The sequence below is a fragment of the Hyperolius riggenbachi genome, chromosome 6 (assembly GCF_040937935.1).
Source record: "Hyperolius riggenbachi isolate aHypRig1 chromosome 6, aHypRig1.pri, whole genome shotgun sequence".
NCBI lineage: Eukaryota > Metazoa > Chordata > Amphibia > Anura > Hyperoliidae > Hyperolius > Hyperolius riggenbachi.
Window position 1 is genome coordinate 43,694,843 of NC_090651.1, and position 26,290 is coordinate 43,721,132.

General features: G+C 44.9%; 1 protein-coding gene across 3 annotated transcripts in view; it reads right to left on the reverse strand.

Moving 5' to 3' along the window:
• Nucleotides 1–26,290, reverse strand: part of ST6GALNAC5 (ST6 N-acetylgalactosaminide alpha-2,6-sialyltransferase 5) — a 379,731-nt gene that overhangs the window by 35,010 nt on the left and 318,431 nt on the right. For all 3 annotated transcript variants that reach the window (XM_068239195.1, XM_068239192.1, XM_068239193.1), the window contains one exon: nt 19,961–20,370. In XM_068239195.1, the coding sequence (XP_068095296.1) occupies nt 19,961–20,370 (410 nt within the window). The remainder of the gene's footprint in view (nt 1–19,960; nt 20,371–26,290) is intronic.

Sequence of the window (26,290 nt, forward strand, 5' to 3'; positions counted from 1 at the left end):
TAAGTGTCGTGTCCCGGCTTGATGATGTCATCAAGCCGCGATCCGGAACTTACCGTCAATGCGAACGGGGATGCCGGCCAGAGCGGAGGGGTCCACAGCTGCTCATCAGTGGAGCCTGGAAGGTGAGCAAAGGCTGCTGGCTACAGGGGGACACCTGGCTATAAGAGGGATACCATGCCCAGCTAGCCCTACCAGGGATCCGGCTGCAGCTAGCCCTACCAGGGATCCGGCTGCCTGCCCCCCCCCCCCCCCCCCCCCAAACGCGCCCCCCATGCAAAATCACCTGGTCCTTAAGGGGGTTTAGGTGGCCGGTCCCGAAAGAGTTCTCTGTTGAACTCGGTAGCCAGTGGAAACACTATACTATACTTCTGGTTGTCTTAAAAGGAAACCTGGAGTGAGAGGGATATGGAGGCTGCCATATTTATTTATTTCCAGTACCAGTTGCCTGGCTGTCCTGTTGATCTCTATGGTTGCAGTAGTAGCTGGATCACACACAGGCATGCAGTTTATCTAGTCAGATGTCAGTCAGAGCACCTGATCTGCATGCTTGTTCAGGGACTATGGCTAAAATTATTAGAAGCAAAGGATCAGCAGCACAGCCAGGCAATGTGCATTGCTTACAAGGAAAAAAAAACATTTTGCTGTTGTACTCTTTAATATGTATGAAGTAGGGATGAGTGAAAATGTATCTGACATGTTCGTAATAATTTCCTCAAACGTTCAATGGTTCTGTAAATTTCTGGTGAAACAGTTTGAATTGCATTGAAGTCAACGGTACCAACTATAAGGAGAACTGTAGTAAAAATAACATAATGAATATGAGTGTTTATTTTTTTTACAATAGCCACTTATAAAATATTTAGTCAGTGTTTGCCAATTATAAAATCTTTCCTCCCCCCTGATTTACATTCTGAAATGTATCACTGATGGTGACATCTTTAGTTCTCCCGGTTGATCAGTATGGAATGTTCGTTACTGATAGTTCTATGCACAGGGGGAGATACTACGGTACTATTCCGTTAGCCAGGCGCAACCACCAGGTGGCGTTAATTACTATTCCCCCTCCAGGCCGCCATGAATAGTAGGTAGAGATGTAACTCTGGTGGAGTTTTATCGCCACCTAGTGGATGCGCCCGGCTAACGGAAAAGAACCGATACTGCTTGCTTGGCAGTTGGAAAAAGCCATTATTTCCTACAATGCAATGAGGTTCACAGACAGAAACCTGTCAGGACCATGGACATGACATCACACTGTGGGCAAGGTTTCACAACAATATTGGCCATACAGCCCCCCCATCTATTTGAGAAAAGATTAAGATTTTCGTGGGAAAGGGGTATTAGCTACTGATTGGGATGAGGTTCATTCATAGGTTGAAGTTCCTCTTTAGCAGTTAACCAGCTGAGCGGTCTGGACGAGCTCAGCTCGTCCAACACCGCCAGCGGCTGCCGCTCAGGCCCTGCTGGGCCGATTTTAACGAAATAAAAAGCAGCACACGCAGCTGGCACTTTGCCAGCCGCGTGTGCTGCCTGATCGCCGCCGCTCTGCGGCGATTCGCCGCGAGCAGCGGCGAAAGAGGGCCCCCCTAGCCGCCTGAGCCCAGCGTAGCCGGAACAAAAAGTTCCGGCCAGCGCTAAGGGCTGGATCGGAGGCGGCTGACGTCAGGACGTCGGCTGACGTCGATGACGTCACTCCGCTCGTCGCTATGGCGACGATATAAGCGAAACAAGGAAGGCCGCTCATTGCGGCCTTCCTTGTTTATTCTGGGCGCCGGAGGCGATCGGAAGATCGCCTCCGGAGCGCCCTCTAGTGGGCTTTCATGCAGCCAACTTTCAGTTGGCTGCATGAAATAGTTTTTTTTTTATTTAAAAAAAACCCTCCCGCAGCCACCCTGGCGATTTAATCAGAACGCCAGGGTGGTTAATAGCAAAGCCCCATATTTTGCTATAATCATCTAATTCAGGTATTGCATTTGTAACATTTACCCTCAGCAAAAGCAGTGGATTTGCTGTCAGGGTTTCCCATTGGGTCAGGACACCACTGCACAACATTCCACCTATTTTTCCCAACACTTTTAGGATCCCTTCCCATACCCTGAACATCCTTTCCCACACCTCCTTTTCTGCACACCCTGTACATCCTTTCCCACACTCTGCACATCCTTTCCTGCACATCCTTTCCCACACCCTGAACATCCTTTCCTATAATTCTTTCCCACACCCTGCGCATCCTTTCCCACACCCTGCGCATCCTTTCCCACACCCTGCGCATCCTTTCCCACACCCTGCGCATCCTTTCCCACACCCTACACATCCTTCTCCACACCCTACACATCCTTTCCCACACCCTGCGCATCCTTTCCCACAACCTTCGCATCCTTTCCCACACCCTGCGCATCCTTTCCCACATCCTGCGCATCCTTTCCCACAACCTGCGCATCCCTTCCCACACCCTGCGCATCCCTTCCCACACCCTGCGCATCCTTTCCCACACCCTGCGCATCCTTTCCTGTAATCCTTTCCCACACCCTGCGCATCCTTTCCTGTAATCCTTTCCCACACCCTGCGCATCCTTTCCTGTAATCCTTTCCCACACCCTGCGCATCCTTTCCTGTAATCCTTTCCCACACCCTGCGCATCCTTTCCTGTAATCCTTTCCCACACCCTGCGCATCCTTTCCCACACCCTGCGCATCCTTTCCTGTAATCCTTTCCCACACCCTGCGCATCCTTTCCTGTAATCCTTTCCCACACCCTGCGCATCCTTTCCTGTAATCCTTTCCCACACCCTGCGCATCCTTTCCCACACCCTGCGCATCCTTTCCTGTAATCCTTTCCCACACCCTGCGCATCCTTTCCTGTAATCCTTTCCCACACCCTGCACATCCTTTCCTGTAATCCTTTCCCACACCTTGCACATCCTTTCCCATACCCTGCGCATCCTTTCCCACACCCTGCACATCCTTTCCTGTAATCCTTTCCCACACCCTGCGCATCCTTTCCTGTAATCCTTTCCCACACCCTGCGCATCCTTTCCTACACCCTGCGCATCCTTTCCCACACCCTGAAGATCATTTCCTGTAATCCTTTCCCACACCCTGCGCATCCTTTCCCACACCATGCGCATCCTTTCCCACACCCTGCACATCCTTTCCTGTAATCCTTTCCCACACCTTGCGCATCCTTTCCCATACCCTGCGCATCCTTTCCCACACCCTGCACATCCTTTCCTGTAATCCTTTCCCACCCTTTCCCACACCCTGCACATCCTTTCCCACATCCTTTCCCACACCCTGCGCATCCTTTCCTGTAATCCTTTCCTGTAATCCTTTCCCACACCTTGCGCATCCTTTCCCATACCCTGGGCATCCTTTCCCACACCCTGCGCATCCTTTCCTGTAATCCTTTCCCACACCCTGTGCATCCTTTCCCACACCCTGCGCATCCTTTCCTGTAAACCTTTCCCACACCCTGCGCATCCTTTCCTGTAATCCTTTCCCACACCCTGCACATCCTTTCCTGTAATCCTTTCCCACACCTTGCACATCCTTTCCCATACCCTGCGCATCCTTTCCCACACCCTGCACATCCTTTCCTGTAATCCTTTCCCACACCCTGCGCATCCTTTCCTACACCCTGCGCATCCTTTCCCACACCCTGAACATCATTTCCTGTAATCCTTTCCCACACCCTGCGCATCCTTTCCCACACCATGCGCATCCTTTCCCACACCCTGCACATCCTTTCCTGTAATCCTTTCACACACCTTGCGCATCCTTTCCCATACCCTGCGCATCCTTTCCCACACCCTGCACATCCTTTCCTACACCCTGCACATCCTTTCCTGTAATCCTTTCCCACACCCTGCGCATCCTTTCCCACACCCTGCGCATCCTTTCCCACACCCTGCGCATCCTTTCCTGTAATCCTTTCCCACACCCTGCGCCTCCTTCCCCACACCCTGCGCATCCTTTCTCACACCCTGCGCATCCTTTCCCACACCCTGCACATCCTTTCCTGTAATCCTTTCCCACACCCTGCGCATCCTTTCCCACACCCTGCGCATCCTTTCCCACACCCTGCGCATCCTTTCCTGTAATCCTTTCCTACACTCGGCACATCCTTTCCCACACTCTGCACATCCTCACAGTGGTCGAATCTGCCGAGGAATATTGCATAGTGTTTGGTTACCTTTAGTCCTTGCATGATTAATCTAGGTAGTTACAGTGGTGTGAAAAACTATTTGCCCCCTTCCTGATTTCTTATTCTTTTGCATGTTTGTCACACTTAAATGTTTCTGCTCATCAAAAAAACGTTAACTATTAGTCAAAGATAACATAATTGAACACAAAATGCAGTTTTAAATGATGGTTTTTATTATTTAGTGAGAAAAAAAACTCCAAATCTACATGGCCCTGTGTGAAAAAGTAATTGCCCCCCTTGTTAAAAAATAACTTAACTGTGGTTTATCACACCTGAGTTCAATTTCTGTAGTCACCCCCCAGGCCTGATTACTGCCACACCTGTTTGAATCAAGAAATCACTGAAATAGGAGCTATCTGACACAGAGAAGTAGACCAAAAGCACCTCAAAAGCTAGACATCATGCCAAGATCCAAAGAAATTCAGGAACAAATGAGAACAAAAGTACTGTAACTGAGATCTATCAGTCTGGTAAAGGTTATAAAGCCATTTCTAAAGCTTTTGAACTCCAGCGAACCACAGTGATAGCCATTATCCACAAATGGCAAAAACATGGAACAGTGATGAACCTTCCCAGGAGTGGCCGGCCGACCAAAATTACCCCAAGAGCGCAGAGAAAACTCATCCGAGAGGCCACAAAAGACCCCAGGACAACATCTAAAGAACTGCAGGCCTCACTTGCCTCAATTAAGGTCAGTGTTCACGACTCCACCATAAGAAAGACTGGGCAAAAACGGCCTGCATGGCAGATATCCAAGGCGCAAACCACTTTTAAGCAAAAAGAACAATAAGGCTCGTCTCAATTTTGCTAAAAAACATCTCAATGATTGCCAAGACTTTTGGGAAAATACCTTGTGGACCGACGAGACAAAAGTTGAACTTTTTGGAAGGTGTGTGTCCCGTTACATCTGGCGTAGAAGTAACACAGCATTTTAGCAAAAGAACATCATACCAACAGTAAAATATGGTGGTGGTAGTGTGATGGTCTGGGGTTGCTTTGCTGCTTCAGGACCTGGAAGGCTTGCTGTGATAGATGGAACCATGAATTCTACTGTCTACCAAAAAATCCTGAAGGAGAATGTCCGGCCATCTGTTCGTCAACTCAAGCTGAAGCGATCTTGGGTGCTGCAGCAGGACAATGACCCAAAACACACCAGCAAATCCACCTCTGAATGGCTGAAGAAAAACAAAATGAAGACTTTGGAGTGGCCTAGTCAAAGTCCTGACCTGAATCCTATTGAGATGTTGTGGCATGACCTTAAAAAGGCGGTTCATGCTAGAAAACCCTCAAATGAAGCTGAATTACAACAATTCTGGAAGGATGAGTGGGCCAAAATTCCTCCAGAGCGCTGTAAAAGACTCGTTGCAAGTTATCGCAAACGCTTGATTGCAGTTATTGCTGCTAAGGGTGGCCCAACCAGTTATTCGGTTCAGGGGGCAATTTCTTTTTCACACAGGGCCATGTAGGTTTTGAGTTTTTTTTTCTCACTAAATAATAAAAACTATCATTTAAAACTGCATTTTGTGTTCAATTATGTTATCTTTAACTAATAGTTAACGGTTTTTGATGAGCAGAAACATTTAAGTGTGACAAACATGCAAAAGAATAAGAAATCAGGAAGGGGGCAAATAGTTTTTCACACCACTGTATATCTACCTCAGGCCTCTTGCACACTGCATGCATTTCAGATTCCGATTCCGCTTTTTAATCTGTTTTTACATCCGATTCCGATTCAGATTTTTAATCTTAACTGCATGCTGCGTTTTTTGATCCGTTTTTCTGTTGAATGTATTCAAGGAAAATCGGAAACGGAATCGGAATCGGAAACGGAATCGGAAAACGGATTTGCAGTGTGCAGGGAGCCGAATGATGCCTTCTTCACATGGTGCACTGCCCTCCAAAAAAGGGTCTTTTAGTTAAACTTAACAAAATCGAGCTCTAGTGTATCCCCCAGAAAGCAGATATTACTGAGGTAAAGCAGAGGTATACAGCACAGCAATTGGCTTGATTGACGCTGGTACTGGAACATGTTCACATACTGACATTTTTCTCTTATCGCCATAAATCGCTCTATGCTGGGCTGCCTATTCCCATCACTTTCCAAATGACAGGGATCCGGAGAAAACCACCAAGTTCACCACAAATAGCATGTGTTAGCTAATGGTCTGAAGACTATAATCACCGAGCAGGAACAGAATGTGTGGCACATTAACGTCCATATCTTCTTATGGATCCTGCTATCTGAAGAGATGGCGTTTAGAGGTGACTGTGAGCTGCAAATAAATGACATGGAATCTGTAATGTCTATTTCTGCTCCCTCATTTAGCTAGAAAATATCTACAGTATGTACAGTATAGGCCTCATGCCCTGCGCACAGTAATTTTACTGCTGCTCCCTGCATCAGGCCCCATAAGTCTATATCAAGCTATATATAGTCATGAGAAAAAGAAAGTGCATTTTTCAATTCTAAGGCTTTGCACTTTAGAACAAAATCAAAAATGATTTTGTTCTTTGCAGGTCATAAAATTAACTTAAAGAGACTCTGTAACAAAATTTTCATTCTTATTTCTTCTATCCTATAAGTTCCAATACCTGTGCTAATGTGCTCTGGATTACTGCAGCCTTTCCTATTTGCACAGTGGCTGTATTATCTCTGTTATATGATATGCCTCTGTTGGCTCTGTCGGGCTGAGGCTGGAATGTGTGGAATGTGCACAGCTTGTGATTGGTTATAAGCTATAAACACCCTCTCCAGGCCCCCTGCACACTCTGTATGACTCTCACACTAAGCTCTTCTCAGCGTATCACTTGCTATGTCTTTTGTTTGTAAACACTGGATAAAACTGGCAATTACAAGCCAGGATTGCAGCAGGGGGTGGCAGAAACAGCACAGAGGGGCCCAGGAGAACATAATGAATAGAATGATATGCTTTTCATTGTGAGAATTTTATAGTACAGATTCTCTTTAAAGCGGATCTGAACTCAGAATGTCCCCTCTGCTCTAAAATAAAAGCAACAGCATAATAACCTTTAAAGAATAAACTGTGACACACTGCAGATTTATTGCAGGATCTGCATCAGCTGTAACAAATAGATATTTGTTACAGCTGATACAAATCCTGCAATAAATCTGCAGTGTGTCTACTTCCTGCTTTCATGGAAGTAGACATAAGGTTACCATCCTGTGTTTACCAATTAGCTGCTGTGCCAGCCAGCTGACACAGCTGAGAGATCAAATTTCACGGGTGAATAGTCACAGATGAGGGGGAATTAGACAGGCTAAACTCTCTAAATATGTACAGAGTGAATTTCTCTGTGTTTTCCTTCTGTCCTGTGAAAGAGTTCAGGTCCACTTCAAAAATAACACATGACATATTTCACGGCATCCTTATCTATATATCAAAAAATGCACTTGTAATATGCAAGGCATGGATGCAGTGCTGGGTACCCGTGCTACCACTGCCTGTGTAATGAGGGGGCAGCGAGTGTGCGTGGGGCGGGGACAAGCGCGGCAGAATCTATATAGATTCGGGGGAATATTGGCTTATTTCAGAAAGGCTGAGCCAAAATGCAGGAGCAGTGTGTTAGAAATAAAACACACCCTTACCACTTCCATATGAATTAAAGCTAATGGGATCCCATATTTATATAAAAAAAAAGTCAAATACTCACTACGGAGAGGGAAGTAATGAGCCATCCCTCTCCTCTCCGGGTGGCCCCGGTGCTGCGCTGGCTCCCCCGTTCACATCCCCCACCGAGGGGACTTCGGAAGTCTTCAGGAGCTGAGTCCTCCCGAAGACAGACGGCTGCATACTGCGCACGTGCGAGTGTGTCATAGAGGGCACTCACGCGTGCGCAGTCTTTGGGAGCACTCGGGCTCCCGAAGCATTTCTGAAGCCTCCCTTTGGCCGGGAAACAGTGGTATTTAACCGAAATGGTCGAATACCGCTACGGGGGAGCCAGGACAACAGCGGGAACCGGGAGAGGAGAGCCTCCCTCTCCTTAGGTGAGTATCTGACTTTTTTATTTAAATATGGGTTCCCATTCACTTTAAGGCCCAGTGCACACCAAAACCGCTAGCAGATCCACAAAACGCTAGCGGTTTTGGGTGCGGATGAAAGAATTTAGTCCCAGAGCACACCGGGCAGATCTTGATGCGATCCGCCGGCCGCATCCGCATCAGCATGGCTAATGTATCTCTTTTGGCTGGTGCACACCGGTGGTTTGAGGTTTTAAGCAAACCGCAAACGTGCAGCAAGAGGCACATTTGCGGCTTGCTAAAAACCTCAAACCACCGGTGTGCACCAGCCCATAGAGATACATTAGCCACGCGGATTTTCAGGCGGATGTGGCCGGCGGATCCGCCCAGTGTGCACTGGGCCTAAGAAGGTAAGAAGCAGCCAAGTGATGCTTATTTAATACACTTGATTAACAGAAGGTGTGATCATCTCTATATAAGTGAAGTTTTGGCATTTTGCTGGTTCGGAGCATTCAGGTGTGTGTTACACAATGCCAAGGAGGAAAGAAATCAGCAATGCTCATAGAAAAGCGTTGCTGCCCATCGATCTGGGGAGGGTTATAAGGTAATTTGCATTTTTTTAATTCATCATTCTACAGTGAGAAAATTTATTTAAAAGTGGAAAACATTCAACACAGCTGGACATCCCAGCAAAGGTTAGGCCCTGCGTTGCTCAGAGAACTGGAAAAAGAAAACACGGAAAAAATGAAATTGGGTCATTCAACAGGACAATGATCCTAAGAACACCAACAATTGTATAATGGAATGGCTGATAAACAAAATAACCTGGGTGCTGCAGTGGCCCAGTCAATGTCTGACCTTAATCCTATGGAAATGCTGTGGCAGGAATTTAAGATAGCTGTTCATACAAATGCACACAAACCTTAAAGTGAATGTTAAGCTACAAAAAAAAAAAGACAAAAAACAAGTCCTATAAAGCCTTCCCGTTCCTCTTACAGTCCCCCATTCCAGCACTTGCCCTTCTCCATCTCTCCCTCCAACCGTGTGTCCGTGGTTAGCGTAATCCTTCCGCCCACGCTTCTGTCAGTGACCGTCCGAAACTAGTGCTTCCGCTTTATCACGCACACGTGGAAGCGCGAGTACCGGCCGGTCACTGACAGGAGCGTTGGCGGAAGTATTACGCTAACCACGGACGCACGGCTGGAGGGAGAGATCGAGTGGGACGCCGCAGCAATCCCAACACTAATCCCCTCAACTGATGGGCAACGTTGATGGTCTTTTGTGATGTGCCTCAAATCTGCCTGGACGCGTAAGTGTATGTCTATTGCGCCCAGAGGCAGGGTTTTACAATTTTACACTATGGAAATTTCTATGTTTTATTGAGATTCTTTGTTGGATTAAAAAGCCCGCAGAGGCTAAGAAGTTTTAAAAATGTCATTTGGCCTCAATACTCCTATTTTTACTCTGCTATTTTTGCAGATGAAACAAAATTGTGCAGAATCATCAACTCTCAGGAAGATAGGGGCATATTGCAACAGGATCTGGATAGGATGGCTATATGGGCACATAAATGGCAGATGAAATTCAATGTTTTACCACTTCACCACTGAGGGGTTTTACCCCTTGAACACCAGAGCAATTTTCACCTTTCAGCCCTCCTTCCATTCATTCGTCTATAACTTTATTATTACTTATCGCAATGAAATGAACTCTATCTTGTTTTTTTCGCCACCAATTAGGCTTTCTTTAGGTGGGACATTATGCCAAGAATTATTTTATTCCAAATGTGTTTTAATGGGAAAATAGGAAAAAATATGGGGAAAAAATTATTATTTTTCCGTTTTCGGCCATTATAGATTTTAAATAATGCATGCTACTGTAATTAAACCCATGAAATGTATTTGCCCATTTGTCCCGGTTATAAAACCGTTTAAATTATGTCCCTATCACAATGTTTGGCGCCAATATTTTATTTGGAAATAAAGGTGCATTTTTTTCAGTTTTGCATCCATCCCTAATTACAAGCCCGTAGTTTATAAAGTATACAAAGTATATAAAATATTTATGTCAAGAGTGTTATACCCTCTTGACATAAATATTTAAAAAGTTCAGTCCCTAAGGTAACTATTTATGTTATTTTTTTATTGCAATCCACTTCAGCAGGCACCACCAATTTAAACGTAATAGCTTTATTGTGTCATATAGATTAAAAGGCATCTGCCTTTTAATCTATATGACACAATAAAGCTATTACGTTTAAATTGGTGGTGCCTGCTGAAGTGGATTGCTGCAAGTATCGGCTCCGGTGGTGTGGAGAGCTGTCAGCTGAGGCACGCTACCTGACCTTCCTGTTGATGGGTGCTGCTCTTAACCCAGTGATAAGTCTATGTTATTTTTTTATTGTATTTTTTTTTTTTAAGTACAAAGAAAAATAATTGGGGCATGTGGGAGGTAATTAGTTAATTTATTGTGTAAAACTAAGGTATTTGTATATGTAAAATGCTTTAGGGTGTAGTTTTACTATTTGGCCACAAGATGGCCACAGTGAGTTTGTGTTCATGCGATCTGTAAGCGTCCGGAAGGACGCTTACAGGAAGCACTATGAGGCTGGGAAAATTTCAATGATCGCACTGTTTCTCATAGAAGCAGCAGTTTATTGTGGGGGCTTAGATCAACGAACGGGAATGGATTTTCCCGTTCATTGATCTCCGGTCAAGCGGATGGCGTCGTGCACGAGCGGCGGGAGCACGCGCACGAGCGGCGGGAGCGCGGACAGCGGCGGTAGAGCAGGAGGTACGGATTTCTCCGTCCCTTGGTTTTATAAGGGGGGAAAAAGGGACGGAGAAATCCGTACCGCGGGGGGTAAAGTGGTTAGAAATGTAAAGTCATGCATTTTGGTCGTTCCAATGGTCTAGCACCATACAAAATAAAAGGGATATAGTTGGGGACATCAAACTTGGAGAAGGACTTAGGAGTACTCATCGACAACAAGTTAAATAATCATACTCAATACCAAGCCACTGCAGCTAAAGCGAACAAAATTTTGGGATGCATTAAAAGGGAAATAAAAACGCGAGATGCTAGCATAATATTGACCCTGTTTAACTCTCTAGTAAGGCCACATCTGGAATATGGAATTCAGTTCTGGGCACCACATTACAGGAAAGATATTGAAGTTTTAGAGCAGGTGCAGAGACTAGCAACAAAATTGATACGTGGGATGGAAGGTCACACTTACCAAGAAAGGTTAGATAAACTGGGTTTATTTAGTCTAGAGAAAAGACCCCTTAGAGGGGATCTAATTAACATATATAAATACATCAGAGGGCAATATAAAAGCTTGGCGGATGAGCTTTTTGTCCCTAGGCCTTCTCCAAGGACTAGAGGATATGATCTGCACATGGAGGAAAAACGTTTTAGCCATTTATTTAGGAAACGGTTCTTTACAGTAAGAGTGATTAAGATGAGGAATGCATTGCCACAGGAAGTAGTTATGGTAAATTCTTTACCTGCATTTAAAGGGGGCTTAGATGCTTTCCTTGCGTTGAAAGACATCCATGGCTACAATTAGTGATGTCGCGAACCTCCGATTTTCGGTTCGCGAACCTTTGCGGAAGGTTCGGTTCGCGGAAAAGTTCGCGAACCGCAATAGACTTTAATGGGGAGGCGAACTTTGAAAAATAGAAAAAATCATGTTGGCAAAAGTGATGGAAAACATGTTTCAAGGGGCCTAACACTTGGAGGGGGGCATGGCGGAGTGGGATACATGCCCAAAGTCCCGGGGAAAAATCTGGATTTGACGCAAAGCAGCATTTTAAGGGCAGAAATCACATTGAATGCAAAATTGCAGGCCTAAAGTGCTTTCGTACATCTTGCATGTGTATACATCAATCAGGGAGTGTAATTAGAGTACTGCTTCACACTGACACACCAAACTCACTGTGTAACGCACCGCAAACAGCTGTTTGCGTAGTGACGGCCGTGCTGGACTGATGCGCAACATGGCCAGAGTGCAGGCCGTGGCAGTTTTCCAGCCCATATGGTCGCCGGGCTGTGGTAGCTCAATGATAGAACAACAGTGACTGTCCAGCTGATCAAATTTGGTCTGTCCACAATGAAGCAACGACCTTATTATCTTCTTGTATGTAGGTAGGCATAGGTAGGAGTCCCAGTATAGGTAGGTAGGCATAGGTAGGTGTCCCAGTAGTTAGCTAGGCATAGGTAGGAGTCCCAGTATAGGTAGGTAGGCATAGGTAGGTGTCCCAGTAGTTAGCTAGGCATAGGTAGGAGTCCCAGTATAGGTAGGTAGGCATAGGTAGGTGTCCCAGTAGTTAGCTAGGCATAGGTAGGAGTCCCAGTATAGGTAGGTAGGCATAGGTAGGAGTCCCAGTATAGGTAGGTAGGCATAGGTAGGTCCCCTAGTATAGGTAGGTAGGTAGGTGTCCCCATATAGGTAAGTAGGTGCCCCAGTACTTAGGTAGGCATAGGTAGGTGTCCCAGCATAGATAGTTAGGCAGGACCTGGCTGGCACAGTAATAACAATTACCAAGGTCCAGCTGCAACAGATAGGGCTGTACAATGTCAGTGTCAGTGAGCAACACACAAAAAAAAAACACATCAGGAAAACATTAGCTCTCAAAGAGCTGTTGAGGGGTGCGATTTTAGCAATAACAATCAGCCAGGAGCAAGCCAAGAGCATAACTAATCTTTGCCTAGGAGAAAAAATCTGCAGCAGCTCTCCCTAGTCTGTCTATTTGCAGTGTCATGGCCAGCGAGCCTGCCTTATATAAGGGGAGGGGGGGGGGCTCCAGGGCTTAGTGTAGCCTGAATGGCTACAATGTGCCTGCTGACTGTGATGCAGAGAGTCAAAGTTGACCCTCATAGTGCATTATGTGGCGAATCGAACTTCCGCAAAAGTTCGCCTGGTCCAGGCGAATGCAAACCACCAAAGTTCGCCTGGAACCGTTCGCCGGCGAACCGTTCGCTACATCCCTAGCTACAATTATGAGGTAATACCCAATGATATTGATCCAGGGATTTTATCTGATTGCCATCTGGAGTCGGGAAGGAATTTTTCCCTTTTGGGGCTAATTGGACCATGCCTTGTAAGAGTTTTTCACCTATCTCTGGATCAACAGGGATATGTGAGGGAGCAGGCTGGTGTTGTACTTTGTTCTCTGGTTGAACTCGATGGACGTATGTCTTTTTTCAACCCAAATAACTATGTAACTTAAAGGACAACCGAGACATGATAGACGTGATAGACATGTGTATGTACAGTGCCAAACACACAAATAACTAGGCCGTGTTCCTTTTTTTCTTTTTCTGCCTGAAAGAGTTAAACATCAGGTATGCAAGTGACGGTTTCTGTCCAGATCAGGATCAGGTCATAACCCTCACTGATAAGTAATTACAGACATAAAACACTTTCCTGTCAGTAAATGGCTTCCTGGAGCCGGAAAGAGATAAAAAGGGTCAATAATTCATAGTTTTGACCTCCAGCATACTTCAATGAAGGTGTCATTAAGCAGAGACAATGAAACAGTAAAAACGTTAAAACTCGATTGAAATATAAAATAAAACTGTGGAATATCTAAAAAAGTTATTTTTGGAGAAAGAGGACAGATATAATTGTTTTTCTCATCAGTTTATTTCCACCTCAGATGTCCTTTAAATAAGTAGATCTCATGCTAAATGATTAAAAAATTATTTTTTTATTGTGCACTTGTGGACAACGCATTTCATGGTGAAAGCCGCTTCCTCAGGTCAAAGTCATGCCTGAAGACACTACAGATTGGTCCCGGGCACCAGTGACTAATCTGAACTGCCTTAAAGTGCCCCTAAACTGAGAGGGGTTTGATTATGCTATGTCACCGCACCATTCTCTCAGTCCAGTGTCCCCAGGTGTCCCCGTTCAAATCACCTGAAATCTTCAAATGACTAGACTGTCGAAAATGGGCGGGGGAGGAAATGGCAGTTATCCTCCCCAATTACTAATGTACTGCCAACCTTTTAAGACCTGTAAAAAAAAAAAAAGCACCACCGCACAACTCACCTACTCCTGGATCCCTTCGCTGTCTTTTCCGCCCTGTCAGCTCTCCCATTCCGCCATTGTGCCCTCTTGTATCAGCCGGCATCTTGACCACTATGGCACTGACCCGTAAGTACTTTCACCTCCAGCAATACTTCTACTACCCTTAATCACCAGAGGACAGGGGAAATCATTCTCTGAGAGTGAACCTTTCTTTTGGAGCAGCGAATTGCATCAATGCCCAGCACTTGAAGGATTAAGCACAGAACAGCTTCACAGGACACCTGACAGCAGGGGGGAGGAGCACTTCACAAATCATGACTAGCCTGCACTGCTGCATTATCTGAAGAACTGCTATTAAGCACTTCTTAATCTGCGACTGTTTAGGAATGGATTTGCACTTTTCTTAACTGTAGTGCAGTTCTAGAAATTCCCACTAAACTGTCACTATTAAGTAGGATTTAAGACGTTTCTATTGTCCCAATGTTCTGTTTGTCTCCAGAAGCCCAAATCTACCTTCACAGGAAAAATTCCCCCTTGGCTTTCTCGCATCCAGATTGTGTGCGTAGAAAGGTTTCTAGAAACAAACTCGCTCACCACTACTTCATCTCCAAATGTCTGTACCTCACCTTCAATAAATCATCTTGCTCTAATAGGTACCAGTTTGAAAGAATCACAGATTTAGGTTTCCCCACCATTAGTGTATAATCAAAACAAAACACAAATTGATCTGCCTGTGTCTCGGTCTGTCTGCTCATCAATGGAGCGTTGCTGTCCTCGGCTTTTTCCGTTAAATGCCTTGTTCTAGATCTCTTCCACTACACGCTCATGCCAACCATCTCCGGTTCTTTTGTCCTGCTTGATGCGGTAAGTCCTCATTCCTAGAGGTTTAAAGGTCCAGACAGGAACTTTAAGGGGTCAGATTATACATGTTGCCAAGGAACAGTTGTAGGCTTGTTTCAGGTGTACGAGTCAGACACTACTGATACATGAAAGATGAGCAGGATGCCAGGGAACTGGTATTGTTTAAAAGGAAATTAATACGGCAACCTCCATATCATTCTCACTTCAGGTGTCCTTTAATGTGTATAATATAATACAGACATCAACCTTAAACTCCTGATGCATGTTTCGTGGCAACAGTTGCCACTTCCTCAAGAACCTTGATAGACGTTTCTATTCAGGATACTTTAACATTCAAACGGGATATCAACTGATGATAAAAAAAAAGCATATAATGCAGTACAAGAAAAATGGAGCAAAGTATCCTGACATAATCTAACATTTTCCCTCTACTGTAATAATGTAATCCCCTAAGAGATGGAGGTCCGCCTTCATAATAGCGCCCGACTATCAATTCTTGCCTGTCCAGTGTGCTCAGCGGGTATCACCATTCCTTAACCCATTAGCAGCTTCAATAGAGTTATCTCATCTGAGATAAGGGGACTGCTTTTTAACCCAATTGCCAGACCTCGTTGTGCTGTAAATTCTTGGAATGCTTTGATATCTCTCTACTAGCAGAAAATATAGATACTGAAAGCAGAAGTCCTCTGTTATTGTCTCACACTGTCCCCTAGTGACAAGTGGCCATAAATACACATTACAGCCACACTAATTAGAAGTAGCGAAATGTAACAAATAAGAAATAAAAAATAATGTGCTAAAATAACTTGGCTTGGAGCACTTGCAAGCCTCTAAATACACTGGCTGCTAAAGGGTTAACGATCTTTCTTTAAATAAACCAAGACCTTAACTTAATCTGTAAACTAAAAGTGCAAGTGGATGTTTTCATTTTTAATCTAATGACCTGTCTGTAGTATGTGGGGTGTCACTTTTGATTGGTCAGAACGGTAGAACCATTTTTTCCTACTCTTTTCTGAGGTGAAAAGGTGAAGTCGAATTTAAAGTGTGTTTTTTTATCGATGTCCCGTCTTCTAATCCTGATTGTGGCGTATTTTTACATGTAACTGCCGTTAAAACAAACGCCGGGTCTAATCACATTGCCAATCTATAACGCTAACTCCCTCGCTAATGGTCTTTTCTGTAATAATTATGATTGCTGTGGAATTGTTTTCTCTGCCTCATTCAATTTGGATTAACTCTTTGTGGTTACTACGCAGCGTTCTAGCAGCACTGTCTGCATGGCCCGCAGGTCCGCTTCCTCCCACATGCCGAGATCACAGCGACAGTCGGAGTTTCATCTTCATGTGCAGATTTATTTATGTCCCTGTCTGGATGTGCGCGTGATATAATCAGGTTTTACCCCATATTACTGGGTCTCCTCAGGATAAATTGTATTTCTTTTTCACTTAATCCCCTGTGACCTGCTCAGCTATGTGTCTGTGTGACCGCCGGGGCATTTCTGATCACAAGAAAGCTTCCCTCTACACTTCCTTAGGACCCTTTTCCACAAGCAATCGCTAGAGTTCACGCTAAACGCTAGCGATTGCAATTCAGCAAAAGTCTCGGCGATTTCCCGACGTTTGCGATCGCGATTTTGCTATGCTATGCACCGCATAGACAAATCGCGGCAAAAAACGTTCCACGGCGCAATCGCTATATAGTAAAAAGCAAATTGCGGTAGGAAATTACCTGCCGCGATTCCTATGTTATTTAGCAAACCTTAGTGATTTTAAAATCGCTAGCGATTTGCGATTCAGCAAACGCTCTAGTGGAAAAGGGCCCTTACTCAGCTCTCTCCCTTTATTCCTTATTGTCTTCTTGTCTATCCCTTTCTTTCTGCTCTCCCTTCCTTCCGTTCTTCTATTCCTTCCTTCTCTTCTCTCCATTCCTTACTTCTCTCTTTTCCTTCCTTATCTCCCTCCCTTCTCTCTCAACCTTCCTTATCTCCCTTCCTTTGTTCTTTCCCTTGCCAATGCACCTCTGGGTCTCTGGTTGGTCCAGTCAGGGCAATATCTGCATAGAGTTTGTATGTTCTCCCCATGTCTGTGTGGGTTTCCTCCGGGCACTCCAGTTTCCTCCCACATGCCATAAACATACAGATGAGTTAATTGGCTTCGCCCTGAATTAGCCCTCGACTACGATGGACATATGACTATGGTAGGGATTAGATTGTGAGTCAGTGGTGGTCCTCTTCGCTATCTCTATGGTCTGATTGCCTCGCACGACTGTTACGTGGAAATGAGAAGGTAGCACTTTATGGCGAACGGATAGGCAGTACCGGTCTCCCTGGGGTGAACTGGTCATCCAGATATGGGAAGTGATGGTGTTTGCCAGCAGTCAGGAATAGTATCCATCAGTTGGACTGGACAATGCTGCCTCTAGAGGCAGCAATCTTTACTGCAGGGTGTAAGAAGAGCACCAGTTATGACCACCTGTACCCCCCGCCCCTTCCCCCCCATCTGCCTTACATTCTCCAACCTTTTTGTCTTTTCTCATTTCCATACCTTCCTTTCTTTCTTATCCTTTCCCTACTCTTCTCCTTCCTCTCCCCCCCCCCTTCCTTTTACTGATCTCTCCCTTTCTAGACTTTTCTTCTGGTACTTCCTAACCACTGCATAGGCAGGTAGAGAGATTAATCTAACCCCACTCAGGTCAAGAAGTTGCCCTCTGTAGTATAGAAAAGGGGCTTACAACCCACCACCAAGGGGGGATATCACAGAACAGAGGCGCCAACGCAGAGTAAAATAGTTTAAAATGTAGGCAGTGGTGGCCTTAAATCCAGGAAGTCAGACTCGTTTAGTCTAAATATAAAAAAAAAAACTCCAGCTTTTATTTTCATAAAAAACTCCAAATGTGATGCATTTCAGGGGCGCACCCGCTTCCTCAGGATAAATGAGTTGGGAGTATCTGTTTCTTGACAGATTTTTTCTTTTATAAAATAAATAAAGCAATACTGACAACTTAATATCAGAATTGATACCAGGGTGAAAATGAATGATGTACAGTATGCCAAACCACTGTTAGGGTGGCCATTAACGATACAATCTCCCAAAAGATTGACTGTACAATTGAATGGATCAGGTACTGTTAATTTTGTGATTCTTATGATCGTTCAGTCAATCCCAATCTCAGAACCAGGGACGTAACTACAGGGAAGCAGCCTCTACCAGGCATGCTCGAATGTACCAAAATTTGATTCGGGTACCTTCGATTTCGGGTCTTGGTAAAATTCGGATTCGGGGAAAATTCGGATTCGCTTGCGATCGCCAAATTCAGATTCGGTTCGGGGGTTGTTAACAAAATTCGGGCAAAAATTTGTGTTTGGGAATTCGGATGTTTTTTTTATTTAAAAGAAATCCTTCTCCTCTCCTCTTCCTCCTGTCTTGTCTTCCAGGGATTTGTAGGATGTCAAAAGCCAGCTCACATACATTGGCCATGGCCAGGAATCAAACCCAGGTCAACTGCTTGGAAGGCGGCTATGCTCACCATTATACCACCAACACTGCCTGCTGAAGCCAACCTAGCATGTACCATTGTGATATACCTTGAATCTACATGACATCAAGCATTCCCTATGTGGCAGCTGAGTGGTGCAGCGGAAGTGTGCTGGGCCCATAACCCAGAGGTTGATGGATCGAAACCATCCTCTGCTAGGCATGATTTCATTTTTGCACCCCGCTTTATTGCATGGGCAAAACGGTTTCCATAGCCCTGTAAGAGAGAAAGTGTAGCAGTGGCTGTGTGCACATTCTTTGTGGTGCAGCTGGTTAGTGTGTTTGGCTGTTAACTGAAAGGTTGGTGGTTCAAGCCCACTCAGGGATGGCCTTGCCTTTTTTGTTCAACAGTTGTCCGGAGAGAACCCCAGATAGCCATGTAGATTCAAGGTATATCACAATGGTACATGCTAGGCTGGCTTCAGCAGGCAGTGTTGGTGGTATAATGGTGAGCATAGCTGCCTTCCAAGCAGTTGACCTGGGTTTGATTCCTGGCCAATGTATGTGAGCTGGCTTTTGACATCCTACAAATCCCTGGAAGACAAGAAAAGACAGGAGAGGAGAAGGATTTATTTTAAATATAAAAAGACATCCGAATTCCCGAACACTCATTTTTTGCCCGAATTTGCAATCATTCGGCCGAATTTGAGAGGCACTATTCGGGTATATTCGAATTCAAATCATTAGAATTCAGATTCGGCAACCATGAAAAATGACCCGAATTTTCGGGTACATAACACATTCGCGATTTTGGAGAGCAACCCTGGCCTCTACGATTGCAAAGGAGAGTAGTAAGGGGTCCCCCAAGTACTATTTCCCTCCCTCTGATATCAGGGTCCAGCCTTTACATCGGGTGTTTTTGTGGCTACACTTGTTATGGGTGTGAAGATCATGATGATTTTTGCCCGAATTTGCAATCATTCGGCCGAATTTGAGAGGCACTATTCGGGTAGATTTGAATTCAAATCATTAGAATTCGAATCTGCCACACTTGTGTTATGACCCTTGCAAGATGGGCCCCCAAGCTGTGAGGGTCACAAGGGGTAGGCAAGGTAAAGGGTGTGAACATTTGGTCGGCCCCGTCAAAGTTTTGCTGGGGACCCCCATGATTTGTAGTTACGCCCCTGCTCTGAACAATTCTTTTAGTCTTAACGGATCGGTTATCATTTTTCCCCTTCATTTGTTTCTGATCGATCACAACAATCGGATGGTCAATCGTTCAGGAAATTGGATCGCAAATAGGCAAATTTTATCAAATTTTTCACAAAAAAACAACACATTAATCCACTATAGGTGTTCCACACGTGGCAGGTGAAAAATACAAAAAAGCTTTGCTGATAAAGAAACTGCCTACCTGTCTTTGCCGGTTTCCTTCTTGAAAAGCTCGTCAAACTGCAGCATTTTGTGCCTGGTGATGATGTGCAGTTTTAATCGAGGTAGAATCTTGTTGATGAGCTGCAGATTATTGTACACCATCCCCTTGCCGTCCCTCCGCATGTAGCTGCTAGGGCCCCAGAAGATGAACACCGTCCCCTGGCTCATGTTCAGCAATTCATTGCGATTCCTCAGTACCCTCTGGATGCTGGAGTGGGCGATCACTCTCAGGCTGGTCTTGTTGCCGACGTCCTGCCCGTAGCCCCGCGTGGGGGCGTCGTTCATGCGGATCACGCACTCCGTTTGGTCGATCTCGTTGCCCAGCTTGCTCCCCAGCAGGTGTCCGGAGCTGGTGACCAGGGCGCAGCTCTTGCAGTGCATCTTCAGGGGCTGCGGAGAGAAAATGTTGTAAGCCGTTAAAATATATTGAGAATCGTAAACGCTCATATCTCAGGGTCGGATCAAAACAGATTTTATATATTTTTCTAAACAGCAGTTTGTCCCCGAAGGCCCATTCACCAAAGGCCCAAGGAAAGCAGGCTAATAGGCCAAGCGTATTACAGATGTGTGATGTTCCCGACCAGCAGAGCCATTTCATAATAGAGCCAACATTTTCACTAAATAAGTTGCTTTCTGTAACAGCCAGCATCATTAAAGCCCAGCTCCAGAAGGATCTAAATGTACTACCTGACAGCGCAGAAAGCCGGGATGATATTGTGAACCTTTCTTTTTTCTTTTAACCGACTGCTCTGTGTTTATTATGAAGACTGCAACCTGACCCTGCATTGCAAGCATTCCAATATAATCAGAAATGTTTCTGTTGCAATAAGTCGTATCTCTGTCAGCCTGGCTCTATTTGGTACAATGCCGCCAAGAAGGAAGCTTGTCATCTCCCCTCCCACATGTCTGCTCTTCACTGATTGAAAAAAAGTAAAGAAGTAAATGACATCAGGATTGGCTTCAGTCGGAGGAAATAGAAAATGGAAAATACCAGGAACAGTTTTCTCTTTATTTACCATATAAAATTCACTGAAATCAAAACATAGACAGTACAGTAGAACAAGTACTTATGTGTTTTTTTTCATGGGATAGTATGACTACCCCTGCTGCAGTAAAGATATAATTTACATAACAGTAGCATTATAAAGTTAAGAAGCTAGTGGACATGAAGTTAAATCAAGGAACGGTGGACAGGAATAAGCCCAGCCAATCAAAACAAGGAAAAATGGTCACAGGAGAGTAAACTTCATAATGCAAAATATGGTGTGGTGCTGTAACAATTTTGATAAGGTCAAGCTTGGCAAAGGCAACAGCATAAGAGGGGATCAGCAGGGAAAAATCTGATCAATACAGAATGGTTAGTCGTTTAAGTCATTGAACATATGCAGACCTCCTCTGTAGTCCAACCCCGGTTGCCATACTTTCTCAAAATGGGGCAAGGTGTCATTTATTCTAGCTTTGATGCGCTCATGTATCATTTCCCTATCAACACAGGAGATGATATCGTAATTTAGGGAAGCCTGTTTCCAGTGAGAGGCAATATTATTCTTGACCGAAGCCAAAATGTGCTGAGCTACATTATTAGGAGCATGCCGTCATACTTTGTGGTCTAATTCCCAGGAAAAAACATTTTGATATCTTTAGTAATTAATTTATTTAGTTTGCCATCTGGAGTCGGGAAGGAACTTTTCCCTTTTGGGGCTAATTGGACCATGCATTGTAAAGGGTTTTTTCGCCTTCCTCTGGATCAACAGGGATATGTGAGGGAGCAGGCTAGTGTTGTACTTTGTACTGGTTGAATTCGATGGACGTATTTCTTTTTTCAACCGAAATAACTATGTAACTATGTAACTAGAGAGAAGGCCTGCAATTTGGTCCATATGATGGAGACCTCTGGGCATTTCCACCAAATATGAATCGTGGAACTGGTGTCTGAACACCCTTTAAAATAGTTAGGGGGAATTGAGAGGTACATTAGGGAAAGCCTCTGAGGTACCAAATAGGTGCGATGGAGAAGTCAGAGAGACCTCCATGGCAGTAGTTTTCTAGGCTACCTTTGGAGAGAGACTTAAATGATTTCCTCCACTCTTTCCAGGTCAAGGCCTTACCAATGCCTGTTTCCCAGGATCTCATAAATGCAAATTTAACAGATTCAGAGGATTGGTTTTGGGCAGAATAGAGGTATGACACTATCCCCTTCATCAGCAGATCACGGAGACACAAGTTTTCAAAATAGGCAGGAGAAGTATTGTCAGGGATCTACAAGGATCTACTTAACAACCAGCCGCCGCCTATAGGGTGTCTCCGTGAACAGCCTGCGAGCCTCCGATCGCGGCTCGTAGGCTAAATGTAAACATGCGGGGAAGAAATCCCCGGTGTTTACAGCATACGGCGCTGCTGTCACAGTAGCGCCGTAAAGGAGATCGATGATCCCCGGCCTCTGATTGGCCGAGGATCGCCGGCAATCTGATAGGCTGAAGCCTATCTGAGGCGGTACAGGACGGATCGCTGTCCTGTACCGCCTATGATGAGAAGGGGAGGAAGGGAAGAAGAGGGATGGGGAATAGCGCTGCGGAGGGGGGCTTTGAGGTGCCCCGCCGCTAGGGAAATATATCCGGCGGCGATCAGACCCCCCCAACAGGACATCCCCCTATTGGAAAAAAAGGGGGGAAGTCTGATCGCCCCTGCCTGCCTGCTGATCTGTGCTGGGGGCTGGAGAGCCTACGCAGCACAGAAATTCAAAAAATGCTGCGGTCCTTAAGTGGTTAAAGGCCCCCCACCAACCTTACCTCGTCTCCCCTGCATCCAAACAGTTTTATTGTTACTTCCCATTGCTTTCCGCCACTTACATTCCATCAGGTGCTCCTCCTTTTCCCCATCCATCTCTCTGTGTCCATTTATGTCCAACAAAAAAGACATTATCATGGGAAGGTAGCTAGCAGTGCCCCTTAGTATTTGGTTGCCAGAAGGTAAATAGTTCTCTCTCAGTTGTCCCAGAGTGTCTCATGGAGGTACATGTCCCCATAATGTTTGCTAGAGGGGCGTACCTATTAAAAATGATGGGGACAGGACTAAGGATGGTCAACAGTCTCTGACTGCATGCAAGCCAGAGATGCTTCTGACTTGCATGCAGATGCATGTGACTTGTTAATGGGCCAATCAAATGCATTTCCTATAAGTTTTGATCAGCCACGTTAAAAGTTGCATTGCATCCATAATTACTATAAAGAATCTTATTATTGACCATCTCCAGAGATGAATCAGTGTCTTCTAAAAAGAAATCAGGAAGGAACGATCATGTGATTGACTTGTCACTGGAAAAGCAGATGTATTCTCCATGGAGCCTTGCAGGGCCAGATTTCTGAGAAGACAATTAAGGCCCGGGACTTGGGCTGCTGCAGTCACAGGAGGCACCTAGACATGAAATAGGGGTTGCTACATATGAAAGGGGAGCCTCAACACACTTGGCTTAGGGGCTGAAAAAGTATAAATCTGGACTTGTGACCTTGCTGAGGCACTTGATAGAATGAATGGACTTGATAAAACTAATGGAATCAAGCTAGAATTCTGCTTCAAGTATAATGTAATATTTGCTGAATTTTGTCAGGTTTCCTCTGACATCTTTTCCCTAAAACTCATCTAAATACAAGTCGGAACTATCAAGGGAGCTCTTCTTGAAAAACAATTCTAATGGAACGTGTTTTTCTTCTCACCCCCCGAAAAAAACATCACTTTCAAGTCTTCTCCGCCGACTTTGAGAATCTCCGTCAATTAAAATATTTCCTTTGCTCCTGTCTGAGTCCCGGCAATCAGCACATCGCTCTGACTCATCTCTGCTTTCTTCATTTGAAAAAGACTCTTGACACATCTGCTAATGAACAGACTCCCGGCGACACAGAGGGACGCTAATTTTTGTTTGTTGTCGATGCCGAAGCGGCGCGGGCGAGTCAGAAAGAGGCGAGACTTGAAAGTCAGACTCTCCTTTTCAAGCTTGTTAGGCAGAGATAAATTTATTCTCATTATCTCGTTTATATGAATTTTGCTGCTCTCGCTAGAAACTGATACTTTCTGAAGATTCTCTTTCTAGTTTTGTTAGAATCAGCATGAATTAAAAGTGACCGGGTTTACTGTGGAGCCAAGAACCAAAACATTGCCAGAAAAAAGTCTCAAAACTCTGAAGTTATTGTCCTGATGAAAGATACCGTTATTTGCAAGGGGAAGAAGGACATGAAATGAACTTGTGTTTATGTTAAAACCTTTGTTCTGTCTCCTATTTTTCCCAAGGCTGGATTTCTGGATAGACCTCAAAGGCCCATGCCTTGGGGCTGCACATGGCATGGGAGGGGCACTATTGCACAAGAAAGGGGAGTGACAACATACTTGGCCTAGGGGCACAGAAAGTATCAATCCAGCCTTGGTTTTTCCAATGCACCAGAATGATTTGTAATTAACTAGCAAGTGCATCTCTATTTTTTGTAATGATGAATTTAAAATCCCTGCCTGGCTGGTTCTAGGATGGGTTCTGTCTTTCTTGCCAGCAGATTGGGCGTTCCTTCTCCAGCACAGAGCAGGTCTCCTGACTCCACCCACCTCCTCCCTCTGCTGAAAAAAAAAACACCCAAAAAAACTCCTTTTTGGCCAGCACTTTAATGATCATTTCTTCCCTGTCCAGTGCGTAATAAAGCACTTAGACCTTCCCACACCCTCCCAGTGTAATTACAATGTAAACCTTGCATCATAAACAAATTTCCACCACTCTTTGATTTCATAATTTTAAAAACACAATGGAGAAGTGGATCAGGGCCGGCTCTAGAATTTTTGCTGCCTGAAACAATACATTGTGAGGATGCATCTATGCCTGACTATACTGGGGGCACCTCTACCTGGCTACACTGGGGGCGCCTATGCCTGTCTATGCTGGGGGCACCTATGCCTGGCTATACTTGGATCACCTGTGCCAGACTATACTAGGGGCATCTATACCTGCCTATACTGGGGGTGCCTATGCCTGACTATACTGGGGGCAACCATGCCTGGCTATACTTGGGTCACCTGTGCCTGGCTATAATTGGGGCACCTATACTTGGGGTGTGTGTGTGTGTGTGTGGGGGGGGGCAGCCAAAGATTTGGTGGGGGAGGGGGGCAGTGATTTCTAGTTACACCCCTGACTATCCACCCAGTCCAAAGCAACATTATATAGTTTACACTAGCACTTTGTAAGGTAGTTGTCTTCAATGCAAACGACAGGATCATGCATTAAAACCTATCCTATCAATGCACATTTAGGCCCTCATTCAATCAACTTCTCTCTCAAGTTTTTTTACAGACTAACCAGCAAAGCTCATGGTGAACCAGAACTCATTGGAGTGTGTGAGGGGCTACAATGGTCCTAAAAGCCCCCTTACTAAAATGCTATGGAAAACTAAAGTTTGCTTTCTTAAAACAGAAATAATTTGCGATAATTCAGGTTGGAGAGAGCTTGAGATGTCTCCCAGTGCATCACTGCTGAATATATGCAAATTACCCATTGTTACCCTTAAAAGCTAAACACACCTCCAGAACCGCTGGATTGCAATTTTTTTCCTCTCATCTGTAAAAAAAAAAACATTTTTTAGCACCTAGCAAGGGTTTTATCTGACATTTACTAATCTAGGACCTTCTATGCAGAGCAGGGACAAGGTCCTCCAGCACCCAAGGCTGAGACGCCAAAGTGCGCCCCTCCATCCCTTCCACCTCAGCCGTCACACACTGATTGCTATTAAACTAAGAGGGCCACAGGGCCCACAACCTCCCCAACACCTTAATATCTAGTTATATAGCTTGCAGTCACTGCTATGTATCCCCTTTTCTTATTTCTTTCTGCTTAATACACAATTAGGAATGACAGCTGAATGAATTGTGCGCCCCCTCCTACACTGCGCCCTGAGGCTGGAGCCTCTCCAGCCTATGCCTCGGCCCGGCCCTGCTTCTATGAATAGGACAATGAGCTATAGTGCCCACAAACATTTAGGACAACATTTGTGCTTGGAGTTTAATTTAAAGTTCTGTAATTGTTTTTAATTTTTTGGGTCCATTCTATAAGAAACCTAATAGATCATGTCATTATTGCTATACATCCATATATTGCAGACATTCTGACATCATCTTAAAGAGGAAACGTAACAATCTATAATAAAATGCAGTAAATTATTCAGGGAAACCCACTTTTACAGTAATGTTCCTGGTTTCAGCACCAGAAACACTTCCTATAGCTAAATATTGCTGTAAATTGGTATGTAGTCCCGCCCTACCACTGAGGCTTAGCCTAGGC